Source organism: Anabrus simplex, chromosome 1 (assembly GCF_040414725.1).
Source record: "Anabrus simplex isolate iqAnaSimp1 chromosome 1, ASM4041472v1, whole genome shotgun sequence".
Classification (NCBI taxonomy): Eukaryota; Metazoa; Arthropoda; class Insecta; order Orthoptera; family Tettigoniidae; genus Anabrus; species Anabrus simplex.
The window spans coordinates 1285064456-1285091554 of record NC_090265.1 but is presented as its reverse complement, the minus strand read 5'-3'; the positions used below and the strand labels follow the sequence as shown (position 1 = coordinate 1285091554).

At 40.0% G+C, this 27099-nt stretch overlaps 1 protein-coding gene across 4 annotated transcripts in view; it reads right to left on the bottom strand.

Moving 5' to 3' along the window:
- Positions 1-26614, bottom strand: part of LOC136878294 (uncharacterized) — an 85990-nt gene extending 59376 nt beyond the window's left edge. The window contains exons 1-3 of one of the 4 annotated variants that reach the window (XM_067152073.1): positions 26471-26614; positions 26187-26341; positions 11983-12154 (exon numbers count right to left, since the gene is read on the bottom strand). In XM_067152073.1, coding sequence (XP_067008174.1) covers positions 11983-12154; positions 26187-26308 — 294 coding nt within the window. In that variant the 5' untranslated portion in view covers positions 26309-26341; positions 26471-26614. Of the gene's footprint in view, positions 1-11982; positions 12155-26186; positions 26355-26452 lie in introns of all 4 variants that reach the window. The other 3 variants (XM_068225469.1, XM_067152075.1, XM_067152074.1) reach the window with 3 other exon arrangements.
- Between the last annotated feature and the right edge of the window lie 485 nt (positions 26615-27099).

Sequence of the window (27099 nt, the reverse complement as noted above, 5' to 3'; positions counted from 1 at the left end):
GACGTTGGCACTTGGTGGGGTGGGGTGGAGTGGTTAGCTCAACGCATGACCGCCTTTGCCCCCAATAGTTAACTGGTACTCATTTATCATACGCAAAACATTCCTTCCAAATTACGTTAAACCTCTGTCACTCATTATTATTATTATTAATAAATTGCAAATGGGAAATACCCCGGTGGCAACGGTCACTTACAGTAATGTGATAATAAAGTTAACATAATTACCCAACTACAACAAAGAAACAAACAAACAAACAAACAACAAGAGTACAAGAAGCAGATATATGGAAGGAAAATATAACAAGAATTACTGCTAGTTTAATATTCTAAATCGAGCAACATCATATACAAATTCACACACAACTTAAGTATTTACAGTGCTTAACAATTTGGCTTACAATATTATAGGTTGACCTTACTACTAGCTTAACATTATAAGTGATAATAAAGTGAAGTTAAACCGTAATTACCCTACAACAACAACAACAACAACATTACAACAAGCAAGAAATACTACTAATTAAACTTTCTAAATCCAGTGTCATTATATACATATTCACACACAACTTAAGTATTTCCAGTACTTAACACTACAAATTACAATACTATAGATTGAACTTACTACTAGCTTAACACTACAAGTGATAATAAAGTTAAATCATACTACCCAACAACTACAACAACTCAAGTACAAAAAGGAATTCCATGGAAAAAAATATTACAAGAAATACTACTAGTCATTCTAAATCCAGCATCATGTACAGTTTCATACACAATTTAATTATTTCCAATACATCCGTATGCTGGTTTCTGGCCCTAATTTTATGCTTATGATAATTTCTCGATAAGTATGAGGGAGGTTAGATAGATAGATAGATAAAGAATGGGTGAACCCTGCCTTCGCAGGGCTCCACACGTAGGTCTGTGAAGACCCTTTGTGTCCCTTAAACGGGTTTGCCTAGTCCAGACCTAGTGCTCCTATAAAGGATACCAGTGCCCGGATGTTGGCATTCCTGATGTCTTCCAGGCTCACGAAATGTGAGCCAAGGTATCGATGTCTAGTGCTTGCAAGAGCCTCACACTGACATAACACATGCGCGGAGGTCTCCTCCTCCCTACCGCATCTTCTACACATCGGATCCTGACTGATTTTCATGATGTGTAGGTGTCTCTGTAAGGTATTGTGGCCTGTCAACAGTCCAACTACCATTCGCATTCTGGTCCTATTCAAATTTATCAGGACCTTTTTATAACTTTGGCTAGGCCCTTTGATAAGTTCACGTGCCTGCCTTGCTATAGTTAACCTCTTCCAAATGTCTTAAGTGAGACTGGTTTGTCCACTGGGATATTACCAGTTTCACGCTTCGGAGTGACACTCCCAGGAAGGGCTCTGGTCCTATAAAAGGACCTTTTGAGCCTTGTTTCGCTAGTTTGTCAGCTTCTTCATTTCCACTGATACCTGTGTGCCCAGGGACCCGTAATAGGGTAACTGAGCTAAATTCACACAGCTGATCTAACATCCTTTGGCATTCCCATACCATTTTTGATGTTGTTTTAACTGCACATAGTGCTTTTAACGCTTCCTGGCTATCGCTGCAAATAGTGATACAATGAGGGAGGTTATAACCTATTCCTAATACAACTCCAAGCAGCCCTTCCCGTATAGCTCTTATAAAGACCACACAGGCGAGCTCTAGTTCTTCTAGATTCAAGACTTTCCCAATTAATGGTATTCCTTCTATTCCCAGTTACGAAACGCATCGCTCTTCTTTGAACTTTCTCTAGGGAATTTATTAAACCAACATGCAGATCCATATTCGAGAATGGGTCTTACAACGTATTTATAAGGTTTATTTAAACCTACTAGGGTGGTGAGCACATAAATAAGAATTCAATGAAAGTATTTTCCTTCTGGACCTTCATGCCAGACAGATTTTTTTTTTTTAAACAAATTTTTTTTCACTATAATATGATTTATCTATAGAGCAAAACCGCTATGCAGTGTGCGTATCATAGCAATCGAGATGGAATTGGTAATGTACTATGTATCTGTAGAGCCTATATACGACTTTTTACAATTACTTCTAAAGTGAATTTCAGCTGTGTGACAACGCTGAAAAGACTATGGACTTAGAGATTGGCATTCCTGAAGAGGGTTTTCTACACTTTCCCATTTTCACACATTGATTCAAGAGTCTGTATTGACTTGTGACAAAACCACTGTATTCTTCCGAAAACCACTGATAGGGACAGGTTTGGTTGTGATCCACCGAAAACAAATTATAATGACCGGTTAGGTAGTGATCCATCGAAAACCACTGATTGTCGCAGGGTTAGGTTAGGTTTGACAGGATTTGTAATTGAGCGACTGTTGTCATTGAAAAAACTGTCGTGACGACTGAAGGCAATAAACATAAAACTGAATCCATTGGTCTACAAAGTTTTCATTCAGTAGATACACTAGGAACTGGCGAACCAAAACCGTACATACAAAGTTTACAGGAATCAACAAAACAGGATATTAATTCGTGGTACTCATTGTTCTTTAAAGAGAAGAAATATCCTGTCAACAATAGCTGCAGTGAACATGCTTTTTCACTATTATTGTCTGGCCCCATGGCTAAATGGTTAGCGTGCTGGCCTTTCGTCACAGGGTGTGGGTTTGATTCTCGACAGGGTGGGGAATTTGAACCACCGTTGGTTAATTTCTCTGGCACGGGGGCTGGGTGTATGTCGTCTTCATCAACATTTCACTATTATTGTGTAAAATAGAAACTTACTAGTTTTGACAAGTACAGTATGTTCAACAGCGACTCCTGAATGATGACGCGCAGGATGTCCAACCTCACTAATCTATGTTCCAGACTATTTCTACTTAAAAAATTGTATTTGTCCTTTAATGTGATTTTGCAATTTTTGCTGAATATTTATGTGGCTGAAATGAAGGTGGATAAGCTACATGGTCTCCTTTATATAGGAAGAATGTATCGTGGAAATTAACTCAATTTCGGTTTCATGTACATTACAGTTTCTCTAAGATATATTGATAGTAATTCAGTCATGTACGACGACGATGTATTTCATGGTAAAGACAGCTGCCTCTGTGGATCAGTGGTAGAGTGACGGCCTCCGAATCCCAATATAGCGGGTTCAAACCCGGCAGAGGTAGTCGGATTTTTGAAGGGCAGAAAAAAGTCCATTCGACACTTCATGTCGTACGATGTCGGCATGTAAAAGATCTCTGGTGACGCATTTGGTGTTTACCCGACAAAACTCATTAAATCTCAGCCACAGACGCCCAAGAGAGTTTCGGTTTACTCGGTCTGCCATCTAGTGGGCCTAGAGTATAACGGAACGTCAAAATTGACGAGCAGACAGCCAGATGGCGTCAACTTGAAATGTCTGCACATGGTAGCTGAGGCCATACGATTATTATTATTATTATTATTATTATTGTTATTATGGTAAAGACAAATTACTTTGCAATGCTATCTATCTTAATGGTAATGTACTATGTACCTCTACTAGTGTAGGCTACTGAGTGCTTGATTCGAAGCAGTGTATCGATTCATTCAGTGTCCGAGTGAATCGATTCACAGGAACGGCAAGCTCATGGCACACAAATCATGCACAATCACGGCTCAGTGAGCCACACGACACACACGGCTCCTTATAGGCACACTGGACACTGGCGGGGAGTCGAGCTTTCGCTGCAGTGAGCCACAGTGAATCATGGCACACTGAAAGAATCGTACGCAGTCATGGATCAGTGAGACACAACACACACATGGTTCATTATCGGTACACTGGACATTGGCGGGGAGCCGAACTTCCTCTGAAGCAATACATACAGAGTCATGGTACACTGAAAAAATCGTATGCTATAATGGACTCTCGAGCTCAGCTCATTTGAAAATAATACCTATTCGCATCCACTGTCCTCTTCTTACAGGGAGTTTTAAACAATACATGGATTTATTTGCAGTGTTAAAAAGATAGAACACAATTCCAAAGTACCTAGGTTGTAAGTAGGTAGTCAATTAGGTTATTCTAATTACTGTATTAGTTTAATCAATCAGTATCTTTATAAGTAGTTGACGTTCGACAATTACTTAAACTCAGCTCTCTAGCCTCCACACCTGGCTGAGTGGCTCAAACGGTCGAGGCGCTGGCCTTCTGAACCCAACTTGGCAGGGCCGAGCTCAGTGCGGTGGTATTTGAAGGTGCTCAGCCTCATGTCAGTAGATTTACTGACACATAAAAGAGCTCCTGCAGGACTAAATTCCAGCACCTCGACGTCTCAAAAAAAACCTAAAAGTTGATAGTGGGACATAAAGCCAATAACATTATTATTTAGCCTACCCTATGACTATGAGTCATGCTCATGACCACTCGAAATTGTCTGTTTTATATTTGGAAGAACCACTCGGTATTCTCTTAGTTTGTATGTCGCATCATTGCACAATACTTCAATAATCGAATCACGAGGTTACCGATGTACGTGGACAGTGAGTATGTAAGTAGACTGATGCAATAGATTAAATAAATGATGTTTAATCAGAAAACCAGTGGGCTACTGTACATCTCCTGTAGCCTATACAAAATATGACGATTTTAAAAAAGCCTCTGCTGATAGAAAAAGACATTTTCAAAGATGACCGAGTTAGCTGGCCGTGCGTTTAGGGTCGCGTAGCTATGAGCTTGCATTCGGGGAATGGTGGGTTCAAATCCTACCGTCGGCAGCCGTTAAAATGGTTTTCGGTGGTTTCCCATTTTCACACCAGACACATGCTTGTGCTGTACCTTAATTAAGACCACGGCCGCTTCCTTCCCACTTCTAGCCCTTTCCTATCTCTTCTATCCTCTTTGTCGCCATAAGACCTATCTGTGTTGGTGCGACATAAAGCAAATTGATTTATATTTAATATGTGGGCTACTTATTGTGTACACAGGTATTTTTATATGTAATTCTCTCTATATATATACAGTATACGTGAGTTGTGACTTTCAGAGAACTGTGGAAAACCATTAGATAGTGTATAAAATTTAAGTTATGTCAGTATTTTAACAGGCGTACAATGTTTACATCGTGTATTGGTGACAGAGTGCTGTCTCCCTCTCTCTCTCCCCCCCTTGCCCGCTCCTCATCACATTGCGCCACAGCAGTTCTAGATAATTCCACTCCGATTGGACACTGATCCCCACCTGCACATCTATACCGCCCTGTAACTTGTAGATACACAATTCCCACAATTTTGAAATGTAACTTCGTTATATCAGAAAGGACGGGGCAATCAGAAATGTATTATTTCCCAGCAAAGTTATAACATTCTTAATCTCATGGAATGGCTCTTACAATGGTACAGCTAACTCCTCGGCTTCTCTTCTTTCTTCTTCTTCTTCTTCCTCCGATTCACTGCTTCCATGATGAATGACTAGTTCCTCCACTTCAGGAAGACCTCTCACCTCATTATTGTAGAACTCGACAATCTTCTTCTCAGTGTGTTTTACTTCATTTCTCCACATCTCTGCTGTCGCCTATAGGATATATTGAAGTATCACAACCTGACAAGTATATTATAAACTCCACTTGCATATATCCAATAAATAACATTTCCACTTGGCCTACCTGATCAAGAGATTCTTTCCACACAGCTGTAGCTCTGTCCAATCCGTGACCAGGTCTTGAAGCCACTGTTTTGTTATAATACTGTTTTGCCACAGACCATACAAATTCGATGGCATTGAAAAATGAGTGGTATGGAGGAAGTCGTAAGACAGTATGGCCTTCACTGTGCAGCATCTCGTCAACAATGTACCTGGTTTTAAAGAAACAGAGAAATATTGTTATGCATACATGAAAGTCAAATACACGAGTGTAAACAACATTATCTAAACTTATGTTTACGTGCTTCTGTACCTCTTTAAGTGACTTCGATTCATATTACACAACCTTTGCAGCTCATCTTTTGTGGCATTTTCTGGTGGAGAAACTCCATTCTGCCTTAACCATGACTGTAAATTAAAGGAAAAATAAAAATTAATTTCTGTAACATAATTAAACATCATTCAGTAGAAGGAAATATTCAATTAAGTATAATTACCACTAATTGATCCTTCCTCCATTTCGTTGTTGGTTGATGCTCAACAAGCTTACAGTGATATGGTGCATTATCCATTACAATAACACAGGGTCCTATATTTCTTAATCCTACGATTAATTGCGTCTTCACCCACATCTGAAATTTCTCGCTGTTCATAGCACCATGGTAATCCTGATTTCTCTTCAAGTTTGTAGCAAATATCAAATCAGCACCTGTAAGAATTTTAAGTTTTAGTATGAAGTTATTTGTTCTAAAAAAAGTATAGGCCTATTAATAAAAAATGTGATTTCTGTTGAATGATACAAAAAGCTGTCTGATTTTAAGTAAAACCAACTACTGTGTAGCAAAGTCACCTGATGATGAAGTCAATTAATTACTACTTACACTACTTTATCGTAACATCTCTCATGAATGTATCTCCATTAGTAGGCCTATATCTGGATTAGAAGTCCACGATCACTTGCATAAAAGATATAAGTATAAACACCCATTTCAATACCTTAGAACAAATGTAATTGCTGCGAACACTGAACCTATATCAGGCAGTAAGAAATAAGAAGCTTGGAAGGTGTTCAACAGTCAGGTATCAAGCACTGATTCAGGTGGAGATTGTCGAATGCAGAATAAACATAATAAATAGGCCTACAATACAAGTAATTTACTGATACAAATATCCAGTAATATTATATGAAAATACACTAAGTTTTGATTGAAATACCTCTCTAAGGTTAATCATTGGCCTAAAGTGAATACCTGCAAGTCTTTTTAATAACAGTGGAGAAGTCAAAATCAAAAACCACGTACAGAGCTCAATGAGCGGTAAGTTATAATGCCACTTCCGACCTAGTGCCAGTCAATTTCAATCAATCAGTCACCACTGATCTGCACTTAGGACAGAAGATGTAGTTTCAGGGATAGGCCTAGTATTTTCTTCAATAATTGCAAAGAATTTGGAAATTTATTGAACATCTCCCTTGGTAAATTATTCCAATCCCTAACTCCCTTCTTAAAAAAAAACAAATATTTGCCCCACTTTTCATCAACTTTAGCACTGTACTGTGATCTTACCTACTTTTAAAATACCACTGAAACGTATTCGTCTACCAATGTCATTCCACACCACCTATCCACCGACAGCTCGGAATATACCACTTAGTCCAGCAACTTGTCTCCTTTCACCCAAGTCTTCCCAGCCCAAACCCGACAAAATTTTTGTAACGCTACTCTTTTGTCAGAAATCACCCACAACAAATCGTGCTTCTGTCTTTTGAACTTTTCCAATTCTCAAACCAAGTAATCCCAGTGAGGGTCTCATACACAGGAACTGTACTTAAGTTGGGGTCTTATCAGAGACTTATGTGCCCCCCCCTGCATCCGTACTACAAACCCTAAATACCCTCATAACTATGTAAAGAGAGATCACCTCACTACAATAAAATGAAGTAAAATAAATTAAGAACATACCAGGTACAAAGCCATCCTTCGTTCCAGCATGAACAATAACCAGTCTTCCTCCCTCAGACACAGGTCGACGAATTACTCCTTGAACATCATGTCCAGATTTGTGTGGTTTATTCCAGGAGTATGTGGGTGACCCTGAAAGACAAATGCACAATTGAAACCAAAGACACCTGATGAAGATAAATTATTCCAAGATTTTTTAAATATAAAATATAATATATAACATATATATTCACCATTCATAAAAATCCAAGTCTCATCCAAGAAAACAACAGGTTTTGGTTTCTCACTGTCCTTATTACGCATGTATTCCCTCAGAAAACAGGATCTCTTAAAACAAATGTCTTCATTTTCTCTAACATACGCATAGGGATCACCTTTACTCCACACAAACCCCATGGCCTTCAAAATTCTTCTTAATGATGTTTCGGAGCCCTTGTACAAATAAGTGTCATAATTTGCTTTCATGTGGTCGAAAACCTTTCTTACAGTTACGACTTCTCCTGTGGGAAGAAAAAAGAGAGTTACAAGGGACTCAAAAGAGCTGTATGACAATACATGCACAAAACATTTCTGGGAGCTTATCTCACCTGCGTGCCAATTTCTATAAATGATGCTCGATGATGCTTGTTGTTTTAAGGGGCCTAACATCGAAGGTCATCGGCCCAATTTCTATAAATAATGTTGCAATAGATTCCTTATGAAGTCACCTTACCTTTATGTAATTTATCATAAATAAACCTTGCTATCGCTTCCTTAGAAAAACTGTCTATGCCGGTCACTGGATGTTCACGCTTTCGGCGTTTACCTGGTGTAGAAAATTCAACTCCCTTCTTGAAATTTCCTATTACTTTTCGGACTAAACCGAAACTACACTGTAAGAATACACACACAGAAATATATTACATACACATATACCATAAGTCAACATGAATACACAAAGGTTAAGTCTACGAACCGTATCGAAGTCGACACAAGACATGGTACCGGTATAGGCCTAGGCCTACATGATCAGGTTAGGTTAGGTTAGGTTCAGAATGAAATACTGCTCCTTTTCAACTGATTGTCATTATGCCAGAAACTTATCATAGAAACAAGATAAAAACGAACACTTACCCCAGTTAATAATGAAACTCTTGCCATTAGCTTCGTATCACTACGACTGATACCTTCTTCGTCGTCTTCCTGTTTCAATTGCTCGTAGCAATGTACAAGCATTTCTTGACCTGAAGCTTGTAAAGGACGTAACCTTGGTTTCCTTTTCGGAGGAGTTTTTGCAGATTTTTCTTCCTTCTTAGACATCCCAATCGAATTCTGTTCGTATAAGTATGGGACGAAATAGGAACGTAATTAATAAAATGATGTGCTCATCATTTCACACAAACTATGTTATTAAATGCATTATCCGAACATGCCACAATTCTACTTACCTGGTATTAGCCAAATAGATTTACAATCCCACAGAAAAAGAAAATATGCTTTAAATATTCTCGCAAATGTATCGCTAGTGACTTTAGAGGCAATGCGGTGGCAACACACAATTCACGCTAGAACAGTGACTGAACGTTGCCAACGTGCCAGATTAACGGTAACAGTAAGACGTCGTATCGGCAAGTAGGGTCCCTAAACTGTATGGTTACCGACACTGAAAAAGACCCAACATCAAGAAAAGTCACTATAAACCAATACCTTAATATTACAGGGGAGAAAGGGTAAGGTTGCACCCTTAGTGTACGTCCTTACACGGAGAGGACTATAGATTAGGGCAGCTGGTGGCGTCGCCACAAACTGGCTGCTGTCTGGTTGCCGTGTCCCGCGACCGCGTTGGCAGCCACGGGTGGCGGTGAGTCGTGGCGGGGCATTGTGTCATACCGAGCTTATTACACTGGACAGCCAGGTGGTGCAGCCAGCCGCGCCACCACTCGGTTTGACAGAATCATACATAACAAATTTTATTTCTGTAGTTGAGACAGATGGAGAAAAGCCTTCACAAGAATGACACAGTTTCAGTTAGAGCTTGATGTATAAAGAAACTTTCTGTTTAGCGACATTACTTAAGCCAAGGACTGCTGCTCGAAATCAGGTGGGAATGTACGAATGATTTCATTCCAAGCATTCAGTTTTACTTGCTTATTACTATAAGCTTCAGAACTGGCGTCCCAAATGGCGGGTTGTTGTTCAACAGCACAAATGAAATCTTCTGTATTCACTTTGTTGTCCAATAACTTCTGGCACTCTTTCAGGGCTTCTTCTTCTTCCTGCTTCTTGCTTTTCCCCTTTGTCTTGTCTACACTCTCACTCTCATTTCCACTGTGACAATCTGCAGTTCACTACTTGCGTAAATAAAACAATGCGCAGAGGACAGTGCGAGAAAAACAAAGACCAGATTTCTCTGCCTGCGAGAAGTACCGAACTATCGTAGGACCGAACAACGAGTTATTGGCGGCGCCACCGGTTGCCCTGCACGTGTCGCCAACTGAGTCACCAGTGGCGCAGCCGGTGGAGCCGCCTGGCGGCCTAGTGTAATAGGAGCCTTAGGACCTTACTTACTGCCTCCCTGTTTGACTGATACACGTTATCTGATGTTCCTGCGAGATATGCTGCTACAGTTCCTGGAGACTGTACCCCTTTGTTGTTCACGAAAGGATGTGGTTTCAACAGGATGGTGCACCAGCCCACTTCAATGTTAATGTCCGCGAGCACCTGAACAACATGTACCCCTCATCGTTGGATTGGAAGGGGAAGTCCTGTCCCATGGCCAGCACAATCGCTGGATCTCAAACCTCTTGGACGTTTTCCTCTGGGGTTGTGTCAAGTCACTGGTGTATGAAACCCCCGTAGAAAATGATGAAGACGTACTTGCTAGGGTCAACAGACAACAGGGATCTTTGAGAGAGTGCGGCAGAACTTCAGCCCTATTGCCATGCATACACTGAGACTGGCAGTCGTCACTTTGAACAATTTCTATGAGCTACGTTGTTGTTATGCTGTGTACACTGTGTATATCTATAACACAATAAATATGCATTTCCGACTGTTGGTTCACTATATCAATATAATCGGTTGTGTACCCACTATCTCCTGTTTCAATTTGACCCAAAAGGTTTGAGACACCCTGTATGGATCGTCCTGTACTATCAATTTCTATACGAAACCTCTGATGCTATTTGTATTCCATCATAAGTTTGGATACAATGGAGTCCACTGACAGTCAAATTTCTACACAAAAGTATAAATTAAAAATGATAAAAGTGCTACTTGAACTTTGCTGGGTGTAGGGTAGTTACCACTTCATAACTAAGAACAATCTCAGAACCAAACTAAATTGTATGAATGTTGGAAAATAGAGCTACAGTATAAAGCACCATTACTTCAAATAGTGTACAAATACATCTGAGATTAGAAAGTCTCATACAATAACTTTTTATGGCAGAAATGTACATAATAATATCATGATCGTTAATATTATGACGATGAGGGCACAGGAGGTGACAATGCTAGTGGAGCAGTGACAATGTGGACAAGGCCAACAGCTAGCAAAACAATAGGCCTGGCAAATTGTTCAGGCATGTGATAAGGAAGTTGGTTGAGCTCCTTCAAAGATGCCTGAAACATCTAACAATGGAGAGGCAGCTAGAATGATCTGGAAGTGGAGACTACAAAAAGAGTGAAGCTGTGGAGTAGGAGACAGTCATGAGTGTGTCATAAGACAGTCTAGAGTGACTAAGCCAGTAATGTGTCACTTGGGAGCACGTCAGTGAGGACCGAGGCGGACTTGACTACGCAAAGTGAAGCATGCGGGTCAAGTTCTGGAGCGAACATTTCTGAGGACAACTCTGTACTGTACGAGGCTGTGCTGGAAAAGGAGGGGTTTGACGTACTGTGAGTTTGGTCAAGTTAGTGAGTACAAACTGCATGAAGTGGAAAACTCAAATTTAAGTGCACTTGTAAACAACTGTATATAACCGCTTAATAAATTTAGTTGACAGTAAAACATACTATCCCATGGTTGTCTGGTTTCATGACTGAATGGTCAGTGTCTTGGCCTTTGAGTCTCAGGTTCGATTCCCAACTGGATAATGGAATTTTAATTGTGAACAGTTAATTTGTTTAGCTCAGGGAACAAGTGTTTGTACTGTCTCCAACATTCATGCAACTCTCACATCACACAAAGCCCTATCCTCCACTATAATAACATGCAGTTTCCCATACAGAGCAGACATCAACCATCCTCATTGGAGGGTCATCCGGCTGTAATAGCCACACAAAATTATCATCATTATGTGGCAATAAAGTAAAATTGTATATTAATTTTACATTTAAATTCAAAACTACAATATTATCATCATCATCATGTAGCAATTAAGTAAAATTTTACATTCATTCTACAATTAAATTCAAAACTACAAACTAATTACCTGAGTATGAAATATTGATGACATAACAACCGGTAGGACAACTGATGGTATAAAAGATGAGAATTTACCAAAGTTGTGAAGTTTTAACTTTTTGCGATAATGGTTGTTTATATATACAGCTGAGAGAACACTGCTTCCTCCTAAAATACCCACACCAAATTTAAATGGCCACCTACAACATATAAAGATTAGAAAAAGAGTGCAGAAAAATCTGCTATATTACAACCATTTTTATACAGACATTCATATTTATGAATACATTCTTGTTTATGAAAATTGCAAGACTCTGAACAATGGTTGACATACATATGAAACTTACAGTAAGTGCAAAGCAAGGTACGAAAAGCAAATGATATGAGTAGCAGAGTGATTTTACATTCCTGGGTCCATCAATGCCCTCTGGACTGTTATGGAAGGCTGTCTTGGAACCAGAGTTAAAAAGGCTGTAAACTTTTCTCCAAGAGTCACTATGCCTTGTCGTGTTTAAAAGAATGTAATATAAACAACAGATTCTGAACAGGGATGAATACCCAGCTTGCTTGAAAATGATTCGTAATGAAATTTTGCTGCTTTTATAATGCCAATGATGCAAATGTGAAAGTTTTGGACCAAGAACCAAACACATACAAAATCTGGCAGTGGATCATAAACTGTAACAACACCATGGGATATAATCACAACACTGAAAAATCACTGGTGATATTATGTGTCTGCCTTGTAGGTACTAATAAAAAAACTATTTAATCCATATTAATTAATCTGTCATACAGATTTCGAGAACCACATTCGTTCTCTTCATCAGCCACCAAAAGTTTGCCAAATAATCTGCAGACTTGATTCAATTACATATTAACAACATACAGGCATCCCTCGCTTTGCACCCCCTGTGGGTGGGGGCGGTAGAATAACACACACGGTATCCTGTCGTAAGAGGCGACTAAAAGTGGCCCCAGGGGCTCTGAACTTTGGAGCGTGGGCGGGCGACCACGGGGCCCTTAGCCAAGTCCTGGCATTGCTTCCACTTACTTGTGCCAGGCTTCTCACTTTCATCTCTCCTATCCGACCTCTCCTGGTCAACTCTTGTTCTTTTCCGACCCCGATGCTATTAGGTTTGTGAGGGCTAGGGAGTCTTTCATTTTCATGCCCGTCGTGGTCCTTGTCTTCCTTTGGCCGATATCTTAATTTTTTGAAGTGTCAGATCCCTTCCATTTTTCCCTCTGATTAGTGTTATATAGATGATGGTTGTCAAGTTGTACTTCCTCTTAAAACAATAATCACCACCACAACCACCTCCTCACTTTGCATGATTATTTTGTTCCAAGTGATCATTACATGATATGAAAATGAGTAAAGTGAATGTACAGTATTAATATATGGATTAGTTAGGAGAAAGGGACTATTTCAAGGAAAAAATAAAAAACATATGTGTTTTAAGCAAGTGCAAGTTTTTTATTCATGCCATTAGTACAGTGTGAAACTCTATGTACATACATAACTTTGAGAATCGTCATTTTCTCGAAAATTGGCTTTTTTATTTGTGTTATCTTGGATGACATCATTCTGGTTGCACTTTTGAAGTTTTTTATTTTTTTCTGCTTAAATTTTTATGATTCTCAGGGTTGATTCTGAGATTCCTGTAGCTCTGACAATGTCTACATGCACTCATTGCATTAATTTCGCTTTATAACTTCCAGCTCTTCTTCAAGTGTTATTGGTTTCCTTTGCCTTTTGCTTTTGGAAGCATTTTCATCACCTTTTCACATTTTTAGAAACAATAAAACACAGCTTGCTAACTCAGTGCTGATCACATGCCACCAGCCGACACTAAGAAAATGCAACACACTACTCAGCGCTGTCTTTGAGACTGACTACACGCCGCCTTGCGGCGCCGCACACTCTGTCATGAAATCGTCCACAGGGTGATTGTGAATCCGCAAACTAACGTATATTTTTTAATATTTTATATATGTATAATTTTTAAATTGCATTATAGCGAAAACGTGTAAAGTAAGAACATGTATAAAGAGTGATGATTGTATTATCAAATAAGTTATAAATAAAAATACAAGAATTGTCAATCTTAAATAAAATCTTTTAAAATTACAGTAACTGAGCTCGATAGCTGCAGTCACTTAAGTGCGGCCAGTATGCAGTAATCGATAGATAGTGGGTTTGAACCCCACTGTCGGCAGCCCTGAAGATGGTTTTCCGTGGTTTCTCATTTTCACACCAGGCAAATGCTGGGGCTGTACCTTAATTATGGCCATGGCCTCTTCCTTCCCATTCCTAGGCCTTTCCTATCCCATCGTCGCCATAAGACATATCTATGTCGGTGCGATGTAAAGCAAATAGAAAACAAAATTACAATAAGAAACACTTCTTCTTAAAGTATTCTGAATACTCTATATAATGTGTCTAAGAAACCATGTGTGCATCAAAAACTTAAAATTTATATTACAGCTCCATCTCTACCCCTTATCTGTTGAAATACCTCCCAAAATGGTTAACAACTTTTGATCCGGGTTTTGGTTGAGCTTTCTATTACATGTTGTGGCTGTATGTTTACAAATCAAAACTCAAACGGCTAAAATTATAAACACGATGGGATGACAGACATCTCAACTGCATGGCAGTGACAGATTGTACAGCTTCATTATAAGTGTTAGCACAATGATGGAGGACTGTAACAGATGTGGCACAGACACCTTTCACTGTTGAACAACATCTGCTTTGGAGAAGGATGGTTGCATACACTCTGTAGTGGTGGATTCTCTTGACCCTGGATTATCGATATCTCTGGCTACAATGGGCTTGTGAATTAATATGGTGGTTCGTAGATTCACATTTACCAATGAGTACCACTTTAACTCGAAGTACAATGATGGCTGTGTATGCATTAGATGATAAGCAATATTATTCAGCATGCATTGTCAAACGTCCACTGGCTGAATGCCAGAATGAGGTGAGGGATGCCACTGAATATTGTTTACAATCTCAGCTGCAATGTGCTGAAGATAATCTCATCTACAAAGTTTTAGAGAAAGAAGTCATACTCTTCCTTCAGCACTCTCCTGACAATGTATTCCAACAAGAAAATAGCTGAGGACACGTTACCAGGAATGTTCAAGCTTTCTTTGAAACTCTGCAGATAAGGCTGCTTCTGTAACCTGCCTGTTTGCCAGACATGTTACCTATGGGATATGTTCAGTCAACAACTATCCCATCAAAGTTCTTCAGCAGCCACATCAAAAAACTGTGGACTCATATACAAGCAACCTAGCAAGCAATTCCCCAGGAAGACATCCAAGACTTCTTTGATTCAATTCAGTTCGTGTACAGTATCAGTAATATGCATAATAATTTAATCCTGTTCTTATGACTCCTTCATGGTTGTTGCAATTTTCATAAACATGATTTTATAGAGAGTTCTTTGCACTGCTGGTTGATTACCTAGCCTTTCTAAGAACGATTGTGATACTATGTAGCCTGGTAGCACAAGATCTAAGTCTAATCACTGGTTATGAAAATATGTAAGTACCAAATTATTACTGGAGCTATACATATGAAGATATTTTACAAATAAGGAATGGTTGCCAATATCTTTTGAAAGTCTGTGCGTTTGTAATTTTGGACATGTGCACTAACTCCCAGCATCTGTGGCACACAGACATCATTTGTAGTCGTGCTGGCAGAAACTATGCTTTGTACTATGTGAGTAAAATGTTTAAGACAATCAAGCGGCCAGCTGTGTGTGATTTATGGTCAGTTACCGGTACCTGTTCTTGACTGAAAGATTCATACAGTATTCACTGCCATATCCATTAAACAATAACAAATTTTGTAAGTAGGTGAAATTATCAAGAAAGGTCAGGGGAACATTTATGATATTGCATGCTTGGTTTGGCTGCCATTAATCACCAATTATGTTGTGTGTGCCAGCAATACCAAAACTTGTGAAAAACAGCTGGTTCACAATTTCCATACTTGCATACAATTTTTTACAATTCCAAGGTCAGTTCTCTACAAAGCTGACACAAAATTTGGACTTTATGAAGTTATGCTCCTAATGGGTTCCAAAGAGGCTGTCTTTGAAGCACAAAATGAAGACTTCTGACATTTTTGACCTAACACTATGAGGAAGGTGGACCATATCATCATGGAGGATGTGATATGGGTGTCCCATGTGATTCCTGAATCCATGCAGCAATCATTAGAGTGACAACACCTATCATCACTGACAAAATTAAATTCAGACAGGTAATCTTATCTTAGAGGATTGTGACAACTTAGTCCTGCTGTTGGACATCATGCTGCAAGGAACAACAATATACAAAACTGCGTGTTATCAAACCTGTACCCAATCTGGAATAAAATCTGTGGCCTGCTGTCTCTGGAAATCATCACCCTACAACAATGTACGAACCAACTCTGCTGCACAAACACAATTCCTCATTGAATCTATTGACTGGCAGCAATTTGATCATCCCCCACTCACAACCCTGACCTTGAGCCTAACGAATACCACATGTTCCACATCTTCCAGCATCTGAAAATGTTCCATGTCAGCAAGCATTTTCACACCAACAACAAAGTTAAAATGACAGTTCAGGAATGGCTTCTGCTGTAAGCAGCAGATTATTATGACCAGAGTCTGCAGAAACATATCACAGACAGAAAAATGTTTAACAACAGAAACCATGTGGAAAAGTAGAGGATCCAGGACATGTCAGCAACAGCAGCACACCACTATACACATTTTGACAACAGCCAATATACTCTTCTTATACTGATTTGCATTAGAAGGATTATTCACACAACAGACAATTCGTGAACATTTTCTGTGAAAAACGAGTTGCTATATCCAAGAGGAACTATTTCCAGTGAGTTGTTAATATCACAGCCGTGTAAATACAATACAAAACATAACAATATAATATTATAACTATGAAATTCACATTCAGTCTGAAAATATTTGTGCAGTACAGTATTTCAACATATTTCTTGGGTATGGCAATAGTGACTCATGCCACATGACTTAAGATTTCACTATCTCATATTTGGAAGGATTGCTCCATTTCAGTCAAACTAAAGGTGAGACAAGTTCAAACTCTGGTTTTTCCTATGGTGCTAAAACATGGACCTTTGGTGTTAAGTTTCTGTGAATATTAATATTTTTTATCTATTGAGTGATTAAAATTGAAATAATTGATAAGGATATTCCACCTATTCAATACCAAAGAATAAGAAATGTAGTGAATTACATTCTCATTTAATAATAATTAGAAATGGTACCGGTTTCGACCCTAGTCCAGGTCATCATCAGCCGATTAAGAAATGGAAAACAATGCATAGGATCAGTAGAAGAGGCAATATGAAAAGGAAATAAATGGGGGTAGACACTGTAAAACTTAGAAGTAAAATACAAGTCATTCAAAAGAAAAACAGTGCGCAATTCTCTTAGCAGCAGCAAGGCACATGCAGCGCTAGGCAAAGTCCCACAATGATTACGAATAACGGAGAACTGTTCAAAGCCAGTTATTTAAACACTGTCAGGCATAAAGTCACATCACAATCGAACACATACGAAGGTCCATATTCGTGTAGGAGTTGAAGACGAGCAGATTCATTGAAGCAACTTGCCAGCTCCCGGTGATCAGCGCGACACATTCAATATCAGGCCAGACGTTGACGGTGTTTCTGAACTATTTCCTGAACTTGCTTACTGTCTACTGTTCGAAACTTCTCACTAATCATATCCATGCATTTCTAACTAATTTCCTCGTCTTGGAGATTTTTTACCCTTATTCGTTTGCAGACAGATTTCGCTTTCTCTACCCTAGGCCTCCTCCTCTGTGAACCATGTGACCTTGCCGCAGTGGGGAGGCTTGTGTGTCCCAATGATGCAGATAGCCGAGCCGCAGGTGCAACCATATCGGATGGGTATCTGTTGAGAGACCAGACTAACGAATGGTTCATCGAAAGGGCGGTAGCAGCCTTTCGGTAGTTGCAAGGGCGGCAGTCTGGATGATTGACTGATACGGCCTTGTAATAATACTCAACATGGCTTAGCTGTGTTGATACTGCTACACGGCTGAAAGCAACGGGAAACTACAGCCGTAACTAACTCCCGAGGACATGCAGCTCTCTCTGTATGAATGATGTACTGATGATGGCTTCCTCCCGGGTAAAATATTCCGGAGGTAAACTAGTCCCCCATTCGGATCTCCGGGTGGGGACTACACGAGAGAGGGCGATCATCAGGAAGATGGATACTGACATTCTGCGAGTCGGAGCGTGGAATGTTAGAAGTTTGAATCGTTGTGGTAGGTTAGAGAATCTGAAAAGGGAGATGGATAGGCTAAAGTTAGATGTAGTTGGCATAAGTGAAGTACGTTGGCAGGAAGAACAAGATTTTTGGTCAGGCGACTACCGAATTATCAACACAAAATCAAACAGAGGAAATGCAGGAGTTGGTTTAATAATGGATAAGAAAATAGGGCAGCGGGTAAGCTACTACGACCAGCATAGTGAAAGAATTATTGTCGTCAAGATAGACACCAAACCAATGCCCACCACAATAGTGCAGGTCTATATGCCTACTAGTTCAGCAGATGATGAAGAAATTGAAAGAATATATGAGGAGATAGAAGATTTAATACAATATGTAAAAGGTGACGAGAATCTAATTGTGATGGGAGACTGGAATGCAGTGGTAGGCCAAGGAAGAGAAGGTAGTACAGTAGGAGAATTTGGATTGGGACGAAGGAACGAAAGAGGAAGTCGTCTGGTTGAATTCTGCACTGACCATAATTTAGTCCTTGCCAATACTTGGTTCAAACACCACAAACGACTGCTGTATACGTGGACGAGACCTGGAGACACTGGAAGGTATCAAATAGACTTCATTATGATTAGGCAGAGATTCAGAAACCAGGTGTTGGATTGCAAAACTTTCCCAGGAGCAGACGTGGACTCTGACCACAACTTGTTGGTCATGAAATGCCATCTGAAGTTGAAGAAATTGAAGAGAGGAAAGAATGCAAAAAGATGGGATCTAGACAAGTTGAAAGAAAAGAATGTGAGGGATTGTTTCAAGGAACATGTTGCACAAGGACTAAATGAAAAGGCTGAAGGAAACACCATAGAGGAAGAGTGGAGAGTCATGAAAAATGAAGTCAGTAGGGCTGCTGAAGAAATGTTAGGAAGGAAGAAAAGATCAACTAAGAATCAGTGGATAACTCAGGAGATACTAGACCTGATTGATGAACGACGAAAATACAAGAATGCTAGAAATGAAGAGGGCAGAAAAGAATACAGGCGATTAAAGAATGAAGTGGATAGAAAGTGCAAGGCAGCTAAGGAAGAATGGCTGAAGGAGAAATGCAAGGATGTCGAAGGCTGTATGGTCCTGGGAAAGGTAGATGCTGCATACAGGAAAATCAAGGAAACCTTTGGAGAAAGGAAATATAGGTGTATGAATATTAAGAGCTCAGATGGAAAACCACTTCTAGGGAAAGAAGACAAAGCAGAAAGATGGCAGGAGCATATCCAACAGTTGTATCAAGGTAAAGATGTAGATAATTTGGTTCTGGAACATGAAGAGTCTGTTGATGCTGATGAAAAGGGAGACCCAGTTTTGAGGTCAGAGTTTGACAGAGCTGTGAGTGACCTCAATAGGAACAAGGCACCTGGAATTGATGACATTCCCTCTGAATTACTGACTGGCTTAGGAGAAACCAGCATGGCAAGGTTATTTCATTTAGTGTGCAAGATGTATGAGACAGGAGAAGTCCCATCCGATATTCAGCAGAATGTTGTTATACCTATTCCCAAGAAAGCCGGTGCTGACAGGTGTGAAAACTACCGCACCATTAGTTTAGTATCTCATGCCTGCAAAATTTTAACACGTATTATTTACAGAAGAATGGAAAAACAAGTTGAAGCTGAGTTGGGAGAAGATCAATTTGGCTTCAGAAGAAATGTAGGAACACGTGAAGCTATCCTGACTTTACGTCTGATCTTAGAGGATCGAATCAAGAAGGACAAGCCCACGTACATGGCATTCGTAGATCTAGAAAAGGCATTCGATAATGTTGATTGGACCAAGCTATTTATGATTCTGAAGATGATAGGGATCAGATACCGAGAACGAAGAATTATCTACAATCTGTATAAAAATCAGTCTGCAGTGATAAGAATCGAGGGCTTTGAAAAAGAAGCAGCAATCCAGAAAGGAGTGAGGCAAGGCTGCAGTTTGTCCCCTCTCCTTTTCAATGTTTACATGGAACAGGCAGTAAAGGAAATCAAAGAGAAATTTGGAAAGGGAATCACAGTCCAAGGAGAGGAAATCAAAACCTTGAGATTTGCCGATGATATTGTTATTTTATCTGAGACTGCAGAAGATCTCGAGAAGTTGCTGAATGGTATGGATGAAGTCTTGGGTAAGGAGTACAAGATGAAAATAAATAAGTCCAAAACAAAAGTAATGGAGTGCAGTCGAACGAAGGCAGGTGATGCAGGAAATATTAGGTTAGGAAATGAAGTCTTAAAGGAAGTAGATGAATATTGTTACTTGGGTAGTAAAATAACTAACGATGGCAGAAGTAAGGAGGACATAAAATGCAGACTAGCACAAGCAAGGAAGAGCTTTCTTAAGAAAAGAAATTTGCTCACTTCAAACATTGATATCGGAATTAGAAAGATGTTTTTGAAGACTTTCGTGTGGAGCGTGGCATTGTATGGAAGTGAAACATGGACGATAACTAGCTCAGAAAGAAAGAGAATAGAAGCTTTTGAAATGTGGTGTTACAGAAGAATGCTGAAGGTGAGATGAATAGATCGAATCACGAATGAAGAGATACTGAATCGAATTGGTGAGAGGAGATCGATTTGGCTAAATTTGACAAGAAGAAGAGATAGAATGATAGGACACATCTTAAGACACCCAGGACTTGTTCAGTTGGTTTTTGAAGGAAGTGTAGGGGGTAAGAACGGTAGGGGTAGACCAAGATATGAATATGACAAGCAGATTAGAGCAGATGTAGGATGCAGTAGTTACGTAGAAATGAAAAGGTTACCACAGGATAGGGTGGCATGGAGAGCTGCATCAAACCAGTCTATGGACTGATGACTCAAACAACAACAAACCCTAGGCCTAGAGATACTTAGTTCACTACAGATCAGATAGTGGTCTGTATCATCGAAAAATCCCCAGAAAACACGTACATTCCTAACAGATTTCCTGAATTCGAAGTCGGTTAAGATACAGTCTATTATGGATCTGGTACCCCTAGCCTCCCATGTGTAGCGGTGAATAGCCTTATGCTTGAAGATTGTATTCATAATTGCTAAACCCATACTAGCACAGAAGTCCAGCAAATGCTTCCCATTCACATTAGCTTCCATATCTTCCCCACATTTACCAATCACCCTTTCGTATCCTTCAGTTCTATTTTCAACTCTCGCATTGAAATCGCCCATTAGCACTCTTCTATTCTTGCTGTTGACCCTGACCACGATGTCACTCAATGCTTCATAAAACTTGTCAACTTCATCCTCATCTGCACCCTCACATGGTGAATACAACGAGACAGTTCTCGTCCTAATTCCTCCAATTGCCAAATCTACCCACATAATTCGCTCATTCACGTGCCGAACAGAAACTATGTTGCGTGCAATGGTATTCCTGATAAACAGCCCTACCGCATACTCTGGGGAATGAACGTTGCTCACGTCCGCAGGATTTACCTTCATATTGCCCTGCACGTGTTCCCCGGGTGGTGCTAAGCTAGCAACAACACATCGGTGGCCAAACTATCAACAGTCGTTAATCTCCTGGCCAAATGGACTCAGAGAGAACTTCTGCAAATGGTCCTTCTCAGAACCAACCTGCAAAGATACTAAGACCTTCTTTACGAATATGCCAAATAAACATCGAAGGCATATCCAGATCGAAGTGTGAACATCCTTCTAGAATCCTTCTTGAAAACAACATCGATTTAGTGACCATTCAAGAAACTCATTCTGCGACTGAGGAACAGCTAAGATCGAAAGGAAAGATCTGTGGTTATATTGCTATTGGGGCAATCTACCACCAGACGCATGGGGCAGCAACCTATGCTCGTTCGAATCTATGAGATGTTCGGCTCATTTCCGTAATGGTGACTGACGATGTTCACGTGGTAACTGTCGACATAACGGGCACCAAAGTGGTAAATGTGTATAAACCACCACCTGTGGCTTGGCCAAATGAAGTGCTTCTCACTCAGAATCATCCAGCAATATACGTCGGGGATTTCAATAGTCATCATCCGAATTGGAAATATAATGATACAGATGAATGTGGCTCTCAACTAGTCACCTGGGCTGAAGCTAATAATCTACACTTGGTTTTTGATGTGAAAAATAGAGGAACCTTTAAGTCAGCCCATTGGAAGAGAGAATATAATCCTGATCTTTGCTTTGTCACTGAAGATGTAAATGGTATTGTCCTGCCTACTACAAGGAAAGTAACGGAAAACTTTCCCCACAGTCAACACAGACCTGTCATGATAACTAAAGGAATACAAATACCTTTGGTTAAAAGCATACCTCAACCACGCTGGAATTTCAATAAAGCCAAGTGGGATTGCTTTTCATAAGATTTTGACAAATTTGTCCGATTCATACCGCCTATTCAGTCTAACTACGAACGTTTTGCTGGACTTATTATCTCAATTGCCAAGAAATATATTCCAAGAGGGCTGCAGAAAGAGTATATTCCTGGATGGAATGAAACCTGTGAGACACTCTATGAGGAGTATTTACAGGGTGGAGATCCTGAAATAGCAAGTGCTCTGTTACAGAGTTTAGACGAATCTCGCCAGCAGAAGTGGAACAATACGATTAAGACTATGGACTTCAAACAGTCCAGCAGAAAAGCCTGGAGTTTTCTCAGGAAACTTACCGGACACAGAACCTCCCACAAAAGAAATGGTTGCATCACTCCCAACCTAGTAGCTGAACATATTGTTAATATGTCACGAGCGCCCTCTGATAAGAAACACACCATCCAAGTAAAGAAGTTGCTCAAACAACAGAAAAGTAACTTGCAGGAGAACTCTATATACTCGGAACCATTTTCACATCTGGAAGTAGATACTGTTATTAAAAGCCTCAAACCTGGTAAAGCTGCTGGCTTTGATGGGATATTTCCTGAGTTTCTGATACATAGTGGTCCAAACACAAGGCTCTGGTTGGCTAAATTCTACTCTAATATCTTATCGTCTGGACATCTGCCACATGAATTCTGGGTAAGCAAGATCATTGCAATTCTGAAACCCGGTAAACTGGAAGACCAAGTCGATAGCTACCGACCAATAGCATTGCTGAGTGTTTGCTGTAAACTCCTCAAGAGACTAGTGTACAATAGGATTAGTTCGGCCATTAATGAGGTGATCCCAGTAGAGCAAGCTGGCTTCAGGCAGAACCGAAGCTGTGTTGACCAGGTGCTAGCACTAACAACTCACAATGAGGCTGGTTTTCAAAGGGGTACTAAAACATCTGCAGTCTTTGTAGATCTAAAGGCTGCATATCATACTGTGTGGAGGCAAGGATTGATGGTGAAGCTGCAGCGAGTTATCCCTTGCAAATGTGTAACCACACTGATCAACAATATGCTAATTGAAAGGTTCTTCCGTGTCGTCATGTATGGTGACATTAGTCGTCTTAGGAAACTAAAAAATGGCCTTCCCCAGGGATCAGTATTGGCACCTCTTCTATTCAATCTCTACATATCAGATATTCCTGAGACAACAGTAAAATTATCTTATGCAGATGACCTAGCCATTGCCATTCAACATCCAGATTTCAGCCATGCCGAGGCCATCCTGACGTCTGACCTGAATACACTTAGCTCTTACTTCCGAAACTGGAGACTACAACCCAGCATGAATAAGATAGAATCTGCTTGCTTTCATCTCCACAACAAGTTGGCTAATACAAAACTCCAAGTATGCTTCAATGGCTCAGTGCTAAAGCACAATCCTAATCCAAAGTACCTCGGGGTAACGCTTGACCGAACCCTATCTTATAGAAAGCACCTTGAAAACCTCGGATCTAAGTTGAGATCACGTTATAATATTCTATTTAAATTGTGTGGAACTTCATGGGGTGCTTTAGCGGACACATTACGACATACTGCGCTTGGCCTTGTGTATTCTGCAGCTGAATACTGCTCTTCAGTATGGCTTAACAGTTGCCACGTGAAGAAAGTCAATGTACAACTTAACGCCACCATGCGTATCATCTCTGGTACTCTGAAGCCTACTGCAATGCACTGGCTGCCAGTCCTGTCCCACATTGCTCCACCAAGCCTGCGACGTTCAAGAGCCCTTGTTCAAGAATATAAGATCATGTCCAATCCAACTCTACCCATCCACAGGGATGTTCCAGATCTCTGGAGACAAAGGTTGAAATCCCGTAAGCCACCAATGAAAACAGCTAAGAATCTAATGGATGCTGGTTTCAATTTAAAAGAGGAATGGAAAGAGCAATGGTTTCATACAGCTACAGAGTGGCCAAGCCTCTTTAATCCAAACCACGCCCCAGCTGGTTTCAGTTTGCCAAGAAGAACGTGGTCATCACTAAACAGGTTTCGCACTAATTGTGGAAGATCTGCATTCTCCCTTCACCAGTGGGGCTTCAGGGACTCTCCAGCGTATGACTGTGGTGCATTGGTCTAGACCATGCATCATATAATGGACGAATGCGTGTTTATGGTGGTGACCGGAAAAACTTTGCTGATGTCTCAGTATCCCTAGTGGAGTGGATAAATAATTTAGATATCCAAGTGTAATTGTTCCCTACTTAGTACCATGTATTCTTTGTAGGTTTTTCTTTTGTATAATACTTGTCCATTATGTAAATTCCATATGCTTAATAATAATAACTGCATACTCTGCCCTTCCCTTTCTAACACCCGTCAAGTACACTTTATACTCTCCTGTCTCTTTCTCGTTATCTCCCCTTACCCAAATATCACTTACTCCTAGCACATCCAGATGCATCCTCTTTGCTGACTCAGCTAGTTCTACTTTCTTTCTTCCATAAGCCCAATTAATATTGATAGCTCCCTATCGAATTCCATTCTGTTCGCCAAGTTGTTTCCAAGTAGTCCCTCGCTTGTCAAATGGGAGTGGGACTCTGTTACTCCCATAGGTCCCAGGCTTGCTTAAAATGTTCTGACCTTGGTAAATTCATGAAGCAGGATGCTACCCTACTTACACATAGTCCAAGTGAGGATCTCTCCTCTAACGGGTTATGGATCACCGGTGGATTGTATAGTCCTAGACGCCTGAGCACAAGGAGGGCCATGAATCAGAATATGTCTGAGATGCCCACTGCCATTCCATAGCAACTGGTATCCCGACTCTCAGGACCATTTACTAGGCCACTCAGCTGTTGCTGATGGTTTACGAACTAGGAGGTGACTACAGTAACCCACACCATGAACCATCTCATGGCTAATACCAGAGGAAAAAAAAAAAAAAATGTATATGTTTAATGAGAAATTTCTGGGTTAGAGAGGAAAAAGGAGAAAGGTACCTAGACCATGTAAAAAGATGATGGATGTAGGCTAAAGGAAGTAACAGGGTGTCACATTTACCAAGAATGAAAGGACACCATAAAGAAAAGAGAATGGTCGTAGTGATAATTTAAACCTCACATTTCCCCTGAAGATTCTAGTACACTCTATGTGCCATCTCAAAGGTATAAAGTCACTAGGATAGAAATTAATGCCAAGTTACATTATCTGGTGAGAGAATTCAATGGTTTAATGGAACAGAGTTGTGCAGAAGCAACAGCTTAATGGAACAGAGTTGTGCAGAAAAGAATACAGTTATTTAATTAAATGTGGAGACACCCGCTAGAAACTAAACTGGGAGAAGACAAAAGATTCAGGGAGGTCCATACATAGACCTAAATCTTTCTTTTTAAGTTCCTACATATCTTCAACATTACTCAATTCAGCTATTGGTTAGTACACTTTATTACTATTGTCTGCATAAACCTAGATGACAAGGCTACTACAAGGGAACAAGGAACAAAATTAAAAACTATAAGAACAGCACATTATAATAAACATTTATCAGACATTTCTATACTAAATTTTTCCCACAAGATGCAAAAAGTCAGTGCAAAGGAGAGAATGATAATAGTCTTACACATCCTTGACAGGTGTCCAGTCATTTATAAGCTTCCACTGATATGTTACAGCTTCCTTCTCAGCAATCAATACCGCCCCTTCTGGGAGTTCTCCTGGCCCTGATTTTCGGTAAACCGCCATAGCTAATTAAGCATGAAAATTAGATGACAACACCTGTAATAGAATTCTGTGTATTACAGATCGATTAGGTTAATGTTCGGTCATAATGCAAAATCTAATAAACAACATCGTCCTCAAAATGAGGCACTTATAAAATACAATTACGTGTTAGAAAATACTTGCATTGGTTACAAACATTAAGCTGAAGAATTATTGCACATTTTACAATGAATGTGAATAAATTTCCCAGCTACACCTAACCTCAAACTTGGCAACTACACAGACTTATGAAAACAATATAGATATCACATTTTTGGAGTGTACAATTCCATGTATTATAGAACTTCTATAGGTCATGCAACAAGCATCTGTCTTTAATGCAATCATGCCGCTGCGTAATTTCTTTCTCTTTGTGAAATCAGACCTCTCGTGACGTACACACATGCCATCGACCAATCACATCAGTTGCCAGTAGGTATCCCGGCTGCAAAAGTTGTGGGACGCCATATTGTGTGGGTTGTGGATGTTTATGTTCGAAGTGTTGCGGTTATAGTATTATTTTACGGGTTTAAGTCGTGCGTACAGCTTTGAAAGTGAAAAGTGTTTTACTACTACTTATTATTTGAGAAATCAACAAGTTTGGGAGTCTGTGTGCTCGTAATTCCTCCTCTTCAAAGCTAGTACTACAATCTGACTATTACGGACGACCCCAGACAGGATCTTTAACATTAGAAGACGTCTCCGACTTGATCAAGAATGCCCGTTCGTAAACAAGGTGGTAAGATCAAATTATTTAGTGCTAGATGTTGGTT